Source organism: Cucumis sativus, unplaced genomic scaffold (genome assembly GCF_000004075.3).
Source record: "Cucumis sativus cultivar 9930 unplaced genomic scaffold, Cucumber_9930_V3 scaffold80, whole genome shotgun sequence".
Classification (NCBI taxonomy): domain Eukaryota; kingdom Viridiplantae; phylum Streptophyta; class Magnoliopsida; order Cucurbitales; family Cucurbitaceae; genus Cucumis; species Cucumis sativus.
The window spans coordinates 87,518-99,631 of NW_022279571.1; the positions used below are offsets into that span (position 1 = coordinate 87,518).

A 12,114-nucleotide genomic window follows, 5' to 3' on the forward strand; every position below is an offset into this window, starting at 1 on the left:
GTCAAAGTAGCAGTCGTGAGTTTTGGACAGGAAGAGGTAGACTGGTTTAGATGGAGTAATCGTAGAAAGAGGGTGGAATCTTGGGAGGACTTGAAGGAAAGGATGTTTGATTTCTTTAATGATACAGGACAGCAGAGCTTGGGGGCAAGATTAATCCGTATTAAGCAAGAAGGCTCATACAGCGAGTACGTTAAGAAGTTTGTTACATACTGAGCCCCCCTCCCGGACATGGCAGAAGTGTTCTGCTGGATGCGTTTTTAACGGGTCTGGAACCCTCACTGCAAGCGGAAGTAATCAGCAGACACCCTCAAACTTTAGAGGAATGTATGAAGGAAGCTCAGCTGGTGAATGATAGGAATATAGCATTAAAACTGGCGATGGAAGAGTTGGATATAGTTGAGCCCAAAAGGAATGAGAACAGCAGCAAATTTCAAGGAAAAAATGAGAAGACAGAAAGTAAAAAGACAGAGTTTGTGATGAAGCAGGTAACTATTCCATTGAAAAATGATTACCAGAAAAAGATCCCCCAATTAAACGGCTGTCGGATACGGAATTTAGAGCAAGGCTGGATAAGGGGCTTTGTTTCAGATGTAATGAAAAGTACGCCCCAGGCCATCGATGTAAAGGGAGAGAAAAAAGAGAGTTGATGCTCCTTATACTAAATGAGGAAGAAGACCACAAAAGGGAAGAGGATACAGAGGATGAGGCAAGCGAAGTAATAGAACTGAATCATCTGGAATTGAATATGGATAACCCTATTGAATTGAGGTTGATCACGGGAGTTACATCAAAAGGGACGATGAAATTAAAAGGACATGTGAACGGAAGGGAAGTAGTTATTCTGATTGACAGCGGGGCGACCAATAACTTCATCAGCCAAGTGTTGGTAGATGAACTACAGCTGAGCATCGATCCGGGAACTCGTTTTGGAGTTACCATTGGAATGGCAACCAATGTGAAGGAAGTGGGATTTGCAAGAGGGTGAAGGTGAAGTTAAAAGAGTTAACAATCGTAGCAGATTTCCTAGCGGTAGAGTTAGGAACGGTAGACTTGGTGCTTGGGATGCAATGGCTAGATTCGACAGGAACCATGAAGGTTCACTGGCCATCCCTAACCATGACGTTTTGGATGAAGGGTAGAAGAATAATCCTAAAAGGTGACCCTTCTCTAACGAAGTCAGAATGTTCATTGAGAACCTTCGAGAAAACGTGGCAATCCGGGGACCAAGGATTCCTCTTGGAATTCGAAAAACTATGAAGTAAACTATGAAGGAGAATCGGAAACAGAAGCTGAATTGAAGGGAAAGGAAGAAGGATTACCCATGGTTCAGCGATTGCTCGAGCAATATGCAGATGTCTTTAGGTTGCCCACGGGTTTACCGCCAAGGAGAGCCATAGACCATCGCATTCTGACCGTGGCCGATCAGAAACCAATTAATGTAAGACCATATAAGTATGGCCATGTACAAAAGGAAGAGATTGAAAAATTGGTGTTAGAAATGTGATAGAACACTGATATAGTGTTTCTATTTATTGATATTTGCAACGGAATTACAATCTCAAAGCAGTAAAAGAAAATATAAAGAACCCTAACCCTTGCCCTTCCTCTCTTTCAAGGAATATTGCAGCCTTAATTCTTCACCCTTCTCCCTCCCAACAAACTCCTATTTATATTCCATACCCAACTCCTATTTATACTCTAACTAACTTCTCTCTCCATAACAAACTCCTACTTATGCTCTATTATTTTATTATGGAGCATCTACTAACAATATTAAAACTAAGGCTATTCTCCTAGCACGTGCGGTTAACCTCTTCTTTTTCCTTCTACTGTATTGTGTATAATTGGGGGTCTATCATTACATTCCCTTTCCAAATGCACCTTGTCCTCAAGGTAAAAATCGGAAATTTCTTCTGAAAGTCTTCATACTCCTCAATAACTGGAATGGAAACTTATCGGGTATAGTCACGTTGTTTAAGACTCTATAATCCACGCAGAATCTCCAGCTTCCATCCTTCTTCCGTACTAACAGAACCAGGCTGGAATATGGCTATTACTTGGGCGAATAACTCCTGAACTCAGCATCTCTTCCACCAATCTCTCCATCTCCGCCTTTTGTTGGTATCCATAGCGATACGGCCTCACATTTACCGGGTCAGTTCCTTGTTTCAAATAGATATGATGCTCAATACTCTTCGTGGAGGTAGAGTCTCCGGCCATGTAAAAACATCTTCGAATTTCTTCAGGACAACTGAAACTGCCTCGTCCACCGTTAGTATTTCCTCAATTCCATTATCTTCTGAGGGCTCGTACATTGTCTCCATTGTTCGGCACTCAATTAAGAATCCTTGTCAGAATCCTTCCATGACTTAATCATATTCTTGAGGCCAACCATGGCTTTGGTTAAGCTGGGGTCTCTTTTGATTTTCACTTTCTTCCGTTGTGTAGAAAAGTCATGGTCAAGTTTTTCCAATCCACTTCCGTCACGCACAGCAATGAATACAACCACTGCATTCCTAGTACTCCATCTACTCCTCCAACTCAAGTGGTAAGAAGTTCGCTTCCACTTTCCATCCCTCCAGTTCTAGCTCGATGCCTTCACAAATTCCTTTCCCCTTCACCGCTGCACCCGAGCCCAAAATCACTCCATAGTGTGAGGTAGTCTTCGTCGGTAAACTCAGTTCCTGCACCACCTTGTCCGAGATGAAGTTATGGGTTGCTCCACAATCTATTAGGATAATTACTTCTCTATCCTTAATCTTTCCTCTCACCTTCATCGTTCCGGGATTCGTCAGCCCCACCACTGAATTTATGGAAAGTTCAACGATAGCCTGATCTTCTGGATTTATCTCGACACAGTTCAATTCTGTCTCATCCCATTCCGCTTCCTCCACAATTTCATATTCCTCATCCTCCTTTACCACATACATTCTTAGTTCCCTTTGCTCCCTTCCTCTACATCGATGTCCATGAAAATACTTTTCATTACAGCGAAAGCAAAGTCCCTTCTCTTTTCGGGCTTGAAATTCTGCATCCGGTAGTCTCTTCGTCGGGCCTTCTTTCTTAAATTCACCAGCCGTTGTTCTTAATGTCACCGTCCTCATTGGAAATATGGTATTTCCCTGGTTCTCACTGTTATTCATCGCTGCACTACTCTTGATGATTGAAGAGTTTGGAGGGGGGTATTTACCCGTGGCATAACCGTTTAGGTTCGCCTCCTTGCGAAGGATCTCCCGGTTCTCCACGAGTTGAGCTGCGTGCATCATCTCGGCCAAACCAACCGATTTACAAAAAACTACCTCAGCTTTGATCCACGGAAACAGTCCATTCATAAACGTCTCCTCTACCACACGATCTTGCAAGTCAGCGAGTGGTGCCATCAACCTATCGAACTCATTGCGATATTCTTCCACTGTGGTCTGCTGTTTAATCCTTAAGAATTGCCCACAGATGGATCCTTCTCTCGACGATCGAAACCGCACCAGAAATCTCTCCTTAAGATTGTGCCATCCTGTAAACTTATCGCGTTCTTCTGTGCTCGTACCAGTTAACGCTGGCCTTCAAAACTGATGGTCGCCACCAAAACTTCTCTGCATCACTCAGTTTGTGAATTTGGAAGTACCGGTCGGCGCGGAACAACCACGAATCCGGATCCTCGCGCATTGAATACTGGCATTTCGACCTTCTTAAATTTGTCTCTCTCATTCGCACCCTCTTCGTCCTCAGTCCTCCTCTCCTTTGTTTCATTCTCACCTCTCCTACTTGTCGAACTTTCTCCTTCATTCTTTTTCTGCATCCAGTTTCTTGTGCGCTGTAGTCTGCCAACTTCTCACTGGTTGTCGTCCGTTCTTTCGCAATGGAATCCATGAGTATCATCAGCATTTGATGCGTCTTTTCAGTTTGATGACTGATCGTTGTTAAGCTTTCTTCGATCGCTGGAATTTACTCACTTCTTTCTTCATCAGCAACATTTCCTGTTCGTAAGCTTCCATTCTCTCTTCCGATCGCGTGTTAACCATGGTTTTCTCCTTGCCCAGTTCGACAGGCTCTGATACCAATTTGATAGAACACTGATATAGTGTTTCTATTTATTGATATTTGCAACGGAATTACAATCTCAAAGCAGTAAAAGAAAATATAAAGAACCTAACCCCTTGCCCTTCCTCTCTTTCAAGGAATATTGCAGCCTTAATTCTTCACCCTTCTCCTTCCCAACAGACTCCTATTTATATTCCATACCCAACTCCTATTTATACTCTAACTAACTTTCTCTCTCCATAACAACTCCTACTTACTCTATTATTTTATTATGGAGCATCTACTAACAATATTAAAATTAAGGCTATTCTCCTAGCACGTGCGGTTAACCTTCTTCTTTTTCCTTCTACTGTATTGGTGTATAATTGGGGGTCTATCAAAATGTTACAAGCTGGGGTGATTCGTCCAAGCCGCAACCCATATTCGAGCCCAGTCCTCTTAGTGAAGAAAAAGATGAGGGTGGAGATTTTGTGTAGATTACAGGAAACTCAATCAAGTAACGGTGGCTGATAAATTTCCAATTCCCGTGATCGAAGAACTCTTAGATGAACTTCATGGTGCGACAGTTTCTCAAAGTTAGACCTAAATCTGGATACCACCAGATTAGGATGAGGGAGGAAGATGTGGAGAAAACAGCTTTCGCGCACGCATGAAGGACATTATGAGTTCTTGGTGATGCCTTTCGGCCTTACGAATGCTCCTGCCACCTTCCAATCTCTCATGAACGAGTGTTCAAACCATTCCTTCGAAGGTGTGTCCTGGTTTTTTTTATGACATTCTAGTTTATAGTGTGGACATAGATGAGCACATGAAACATTTAGGAATGGTTTTTGCTATCTTGAGGGACCATGAATTGTTTGCAAATAGGTCTAAATGTGTCATTGCTCATTCCCAAGTTCAATATTTGGGTCATCTGATTTCCAGCAGAGGAGTGGAGGCTGATGAGGACAAGATTCGCAGTATGGTAAATTGGCCACGGCCGAAAGATATAACTGGGCTGAGGGGATTCCGTGGACTGACTGGGTATTATAGAAGATTTGTGAAAAGCTATGGAGAAATAGCTGCAGCCCTTAACCAAATTACTTCAGAAAAATGCATTCCATTGGAATGAGGAAGCTACAATAGCGTTGACCAGCTGAACTAGCAATGACAACCTTACCGGTATTAGCATTGCCGGATTGGTCTCAGCCCTTCACAATCGAAACTGATGCTTCAGGAGTAGGTTTAGGTGCAAGTTTATCACATAATGGTCATCCCATCGCATTCTTCAGCCAGAAACTGTCCCAAGAGCCCAGGGTAAGTCGATCTATGAAAGGGAATTGATGGCGTTGTCCTTTCGTGCAAAATGGAGACATTATCTCCTGGGCAGAAAGTTCACAATTGTTTCAGATCAGAAGGCTCTGAAATTTCTGTTAGAACAGAGGGAAGTTCAGCCTCAATTCCAAAGTGGCTCACAAAACTTTTGGGGATGACTTTGAGATCTTATACCAGCCGGGCTGTAGAATAAGGTGCGGATGCCTCTCAAGGAAGGACCATTCGGTGAGTTAAATACAATGACAACCACAGGCATAGTTGATATAGAGATAATAGCGAAGGAAGTTGAAATGGATCAAGAACTTCAGAAAATTATTGCCGAACTTAAGGGATAGGTGGATCAAGGTGGGAAATACCAGTGGAACAATGACAGGCTGCTATATAAAGGAAGGATGGTGCTGCCGCGAAATTCCTCCCTCATTCTGAGTCTTCTACACACGTTCCATGATTCCATATTAGGAGGGCACTCGGGATTCATGAGAACCTATAAAAGAATGAGTGGGGAACTATTTTGGAAAGGAATGAAGGCTGATATCAAGAGATATGTAGAAGAATGTGACACTTGTCAACGTAATAAGTTCGAAGCTACAAAGCCTGCGGGAGTTCTGCAACCCATTTCTATCCTCGACAAGATATTGGAGGATTGGACCATGGATTTTATTGAAGGGCTGCCAATAGCAGGAGGTTACAACGTGATTATGGTAGTCGTCGACCGCCTAAGTAAGTACTCCTACTTCTTGTCTCTGAAACACCCGTACACAGCCAAGCAAGTGGCTTCAATTTTTTTGGAAAAAGTGGTCAGCAAACATGGAATACCCAAGTCCATTATTACCGACCGTGATAAGATCTTCCTTAGCAATTTCTGGAAGGAGTTGTTCACTACCATGGGCACCATTTTGAAGAGAAGCACGACATTCCATCCCCAAACCGATGGACAAACCGAGAGGGTAAACAGATGCCTAGAGACCTATTTGAGATGCTTTTGCAATGAACAACCGAAGAAATGGGATAAACTGATCCCTTGGGCGGAATTATGGTATAACACAACCTTCCACGCATCCACCAAAACTACTCCTTACCAATCTGTTTTTGAAGAACTCCCCCGCCACTACTGTCATATGGATGGAAGCAATCTCCTAACAATGACGTAGAAGTCATGTTGAAGGAGAGAGATTTAGCACTCAATGCACTGAAGGAAAACCTATGCATAGCTCAAAATAGAATGAAGAAAATGGCAGACCGAAACCGCAGGGAGCTCAAATTCAAAATTGGGGATGAAGTGTATTTGAAACTACGACCCTATCGACAAAGATCACTAGCTCGGAAGAAATGTGAAAAGCTATCCCCAAAATTTTATGGGTCGTATGAGGTTATTGAAGAGATAGGAGAGGTCGCTTATCGATTGCAACTACCGCCCGAGGCCGCCATTCACAATGTCTTTCACGTGTCTCAACTGAAACTGAAGTTGGGAAAACAACATGTAGTCCAGCAACAACAGCCAATACTAACTGAGGATTTTGAACTACAATTGTGGCCGAAAAACGTGTTGGGAATAAGGTGGAACAAGGAGCTAGGAGGTAATGAGTGGCTGATCAAATGGAAGAACTTACCAGACAGTGAAGCAACGTGGGAATCAGTTTACCTATTGAATCAGCAGTTCCCTCAGTTTCACCTTGAAGACAAGGTGAACTTGGAGCCCGGGGTATTGTAAGACCTCCAATTATTCATACATATCAAAGGAGGGGCAGAAAAGTAATTGGACAAATTAATAATGAGGAAGGAAAAAGAGGAGGAGATCGTGCAGGTGGGGCCCAGGCACAGAAATAAGAGAAAGATGAGAGAAGGAATATAAATAGGTTTTTTAGGTCTAGGGGAGTAGCTTTTATTTTTATCCTGAAGTTTGGCGGCTGCTTTAGCCTAGAGGAATATCCAGTCTTTCCCTAGAGGAAGCTGGGTTTGTCTTCATTATTCCTTGTTTTTCTTGAATCTTTATGTTTTTCTGTACTCATTTTGGCTATATATAAATAAAGATAGCAGAGGGCTACCTCTGTTTTTGGCCATTGTAAGGGAGAAATAGTGAAGTAAGCAAGTTGAATCCTTACAAAATGTTGCAGAAAGAGTAGAACGATGACATAGTGCATAATGTGTTTCTCTTTACAAAGTAACCAATGACTTACAAGAAAGACACCACACAACAAATGACCATTGGGAAACAATATACATATGAAAAACTAAAAAATTTGCAGAAATTGAAAATGAAACTGGAAGTAGAAAAGAAATGGAAGAAAAATACCCTAAAAGTTGCAAGTGCAATAGGATCATAACAGATTGGTATCATCACGAACAGATCGAACAAACTCCAAAACAGATTTTGCAGTGGGCGTCCAACTAAAATAAACAGCATCCATGCTCGCCAAAACGTTCCTAAGAAGTGACACCATTTCACAACAAGTAGCCAATGACTTAAAAGAAAGATATTGCACAACAAGTGACCATTAGAAAATAATAAACAGAAGAAAGAATAAAAGATAAGCGGAAATTGGAAGAAGAAAAGAAATGGAAAAAAATACCCCAAACTTCAAAATGCAGTATGATCATAACAAATTTGTATCATCATGGACAGATCGAACAAACTCCAAAACAGATTTTGCAGCGGGCTTCCGACTCAGATAAACCGCCTCCATGCTCCCCAAAACGTTCCCAAGAAAGGATTCAGCTCCCTACAAAAAACAATGTAACTAACTCAAGGTAAAAAAAAAAAACAGAACAAGAACACTAACCAACTTTTAAGGAATCAGCTCCCTGCCAACATGCATCACACCCCATAACTTTAATTTCTTCAAATAGAAAGGATTTAACTCAAAGTAAAAAAAAAACAGAACACGAACTCTAACCAACAAAAATAGAAAAACCAACCTTAACCCTTGATCCTTGCCGTCCATCGGGAGGTTCAGCACTGGACATGATCGAGAACATTCGGTTCCCAGCCACAGGTTTGGCCATCGACAAAGATTTTCAGAGGGAAATGAAATTTTTGGAAATGGGTAGTGAACAAAAGTAAGGCTGAAATGATTTTGTTTGGAGAGTGGGCAAAATTCTGGCGAGTGAGGAGAAAAGGGAATACATGGGGTTCGGTTTACAGGAATTTTTCTTAACGATTGTTGGAAGAACAAAGAGATGTGAGGAGATTTAAGGGTAACGACACAAATGCAGAATGTTAAATCCAAAAAGGCGAAATGGCCAATTGAATATTTAAGGAAGTTTGATCTGCCTGCTAGCTTTTCTTGCTTCTTTATGGAAATGTTGCAGAAAGAGTAGAACGATGACATAGTGCATAATGTGTTTCTCTTTACAAAGTAACCAATGACTTACAAGAAAGACACCACACAACAAATGACCATTGGAAAACAATATACATATGAAAAACTAAAAAATTTGCAGAAATTGAAAATGAAACCAAATGACCATTGGAAAACAATATACATATGAAAAACTAAAAAATTTGCAGAAATTGAAAATGAAACTGGAAGTAGAAAAGAAATGGAAGAAAAATACCCTAAAAGTTGCAAGTGCAATAGGATCATAACAGATTGGTATCATCACGAACAGATCGAACAATCTCCAAAACAGATTTTGCAGTGGGCGTCCAACTAAAATAAACAGCATCCATGCTCGCCAAAACGTTCCTAAGAAGTGACACCATTTCACAACAAGTAGCCAATGACTTAAAAGAAAGCTATTGCACAACAAGTGACCATTAGAAAATAATAAACAGAAGAAAGAATAAAAGATAAGCAGAAATTGGAAGAAGAAAAGAAATGGAAGAAAAATACCCCAAAACTTCAAAATGCAGTATGATCATAACAAATTTGTATCATCATGGACAGATCGAACAAACTCCAAAACAGATTTTGCAGCAGGCTTCCAACTCAAATAAACAGCCTCCATGCTCCCCAAAACGTTCCTAAGAAAGGATTCAGCTCCCTACCAATAAATTTTAAAGTATATGTAAATTTTAGATATTAAGTAAAAAAGAGAATATGTAAGTTGAATTTAATCGGTAAGAATATGGATGTCTAGAAACAAATTTTTAATTTTTTAAAAGTTGATTGATAATTATTTGATTTCTTTAAATTCAACAACAACATAAAATTCGATAAGAGAAGGTTGTCACATGCTTGAGTATGTGTTGAATCAAATATGGACTCTCGGGCAAGGGTGTATCTTGGCCATATAATTTCGGGCAAGGGTGTAGAGGTTGATCCCGAGAAAATTAGATCTATCAAAGAATGGCCCGTGCCCACTAATGTCCGTGAAGTTCGTGGATTTCTTGGGTTGACAGGATATTATCGAAGATTTGTAATGAATTATGGAAGTGTGGCTGCTCCTTTGACTCAATTATTGAAGAAAGGAGCATATGAATGGACTGTTGCAGCTGCTGAAGCTTTTGAGAATTTAAAGATGGCTACAATGACTCTCCCAATCTTACCACTGCCAGATTTTTCCTTACCATTTGATAAATAAAATTTTGGCTAAAGCCTTGACAAAAGCTAATGTAGAACATCCCCCTTCTTTATGTTTCTTGAGTTTTATCCTAGAGGAGGTGTTTGAATGACCATTTTTATAGTTTAGGATTAGTTATTTGAATTAACAATTTTGTATCTTGAGTTAGTTATAAGTAAACTAACTCAACCCCAAGTTAGTTTAACAACTCTTGTAATCTCCAGCTTATAAAAAGGCTTCTCATTTTCATTAATAAATATAAAAAAAAAGGCATTATACATAAAGATTTCCTAGCTTTGCAATTACAGCATCAAAAGCAATGTACAGTTCAGATGAGACTTTATTCCAGTATAGAGTAGCTCTGTAATTGCAGATCAAGAAAGTGAATGTAGCATGGAAATCCCAAATTCAACATTTGGAAGTTAGCAATTGACAATCTCATTAGTAGGCAGTGCACCCATAATAAAATGTAAGATTTTTAGAACCCTAAAAATTCAAGTAACTTGCAACTAGTCATTGTCATGACCATCAATACTACGATTAGTGGATCAGCACAAAATACAAAACAGTAAGACAGTAAATCTTTAAAAACCTTACTTCTGTTTTAACTTGCTCAAGAAGAATGTTGCAAAAAGTATATCAACAAGAATTCCTTCAAACATGACCTACAGGAAGAAGGGTAAACAACAACAACATCCTGTCAAAAATCATTTAATGTGATTGAGATCTTTTAGCATGACTGCTTGAGAACTTTTAGCACAACCGGGCAGCAACTTCAATAACAGAAAAACATGCATAATGTAGGAAGACAGCAGATTTCAAATTATGACATTGTATTTATGAATGTCAGGCGATTCATTGATGTTCCAAAATTCAACCAAAGTATGGGGAAAGATATATAAGAATCTTCCATGATAAGGCCAAGACCAGGATATCCTTATCCAAAAAAGAAAAAACTAATCAACCAAAGTAAATTCCATGTATGATTGGGAATTATGGCCATACCTTTGCCAAAAGAACTTCGAGGAAATGGAAAAACTGGAGATGTTGCTCATGTATCATTCCCGAACCAGGATTGGGGTAGAGCAAATGGTCAGCAATTTGCTGGATTACCAAGCAGAAAATAACTTATATTAGAAAAAATGAACAATACATACCCACATATTACTGAAATTTTATGAAATAGATTTCAAGCAACCAATTTTTATATTGAAATGTGATCTCACAACTATTTTTATTTTGAAAAGCGATTTCAAACAACTATGGCTGTCTCATCACGCTTCATGTTATCCAATAATACTACAGGATTAACAAAGCCATGCCATGCTAATAATAAGGAATGTCGTGATAACCTTAAATAAACCATACTGCACGTCAAAGGCTGCCCGTGTAATGTTCTCCATGACATCTTTAAAAATACCACCACCATCAATTCCTGCCTCCTCAACTCCAAATTCATTAACAAAAGACACACGTATCTGCATGCAGAAAAGTGAAGCAATTGACCCAACACAAACAAGAAAAAACTAATAAACAATTACAAGTAACTCTGCAACTATAGGATGCAGAAGAGGGAAGGGGTCGTTTTCACGAGGGCAAAGAAAAAGATAGAAAAAAGTAAGATAACAATTTCATTTTTCATAAATCATGGAAGTCTGAAATTACCGATCCTCGAAGATCAACTTCAGACAATGCACTCATCTGACTGAAAGCATCTTCCAATATATGATTTCGTCGAATTCTAAACCGGTTTCTGGCAAAAACAGCAAGAGATCCATTCCTTTGCCTAGCTGCTGCTAGTTGTGTCTGTGAAATGAGTTATAGAGAAAGTAACCATAAATAAAAAATATCTTACATATTTCTATAACTAACAGTCATCCAAGAAATTCAATATTGTGGATAAGGAAACCAAAAAAATAACTTGCTTACAGTGAAAATCTTAACCCTGCTAGTAAACGGTACTAAAAAGGGAACTCGCTTGTGTATATCATTTGCTCTGGTATTTTCTATCACTGCCTACAAAGAAACAAGGCCAAGTAAATAATTAGAATTACGATCAGATAGTGGTTTCTCTCATGGAAATTCCATTGCAAAATGGAAGGTTCACTTGGTCTAGAGACGGTAATTCTCCTTGAAGATCATTATTAGACTGATTCTTCATAAATCAGATGTGGGATATTTGTTTTGAAAATTCTCGGGTTTCTCGAAAAGCACGCATCTTCTCGGATCACTTTCCTTTATTCTTGGAGGCTGGTTCTT

At 39.7% G+C, this 12,114-nt stretch overlaps 1 protein-coding gene across 1 annotated transcript; it reads right to left on the reverse strand.

The window, feature by feature from the left end:
- Positions 1 to 10,177: 10,177 nt before the first annotated feature.
- LOC116406261 (E3 ubiquitin-protein ligase UPL6-like) lies at positions 10,178 to 11,900 on the reverse strand. The gene is made up of 5 exons (XM_031889972.1): positions 11,785 to 11,900; positions 11,521 to 11,661; positions 11,208 to 11,333; positions 10,861 to 10,959; positions 10,178 to 10,520 (listed from the first exon to the last, which is right to left on the reverse strand). The coding sequence occupies exons 2-5, from the start codon at positions 11,554 to 11,556 to the stop codon at positions 10,449 to 10,451; spliced, it is 333 nt and encodes a 110-aa protein (XP_031745832.1). The 5' UTR covers positions 11,557 to 11,661; positions 11,785 to 11,900; the 3' UTR covers positions 10,178 to 10,448.
- Between the last annotated feature and the right edge of the window lie 214 nt (positions 11,901 to 12,114).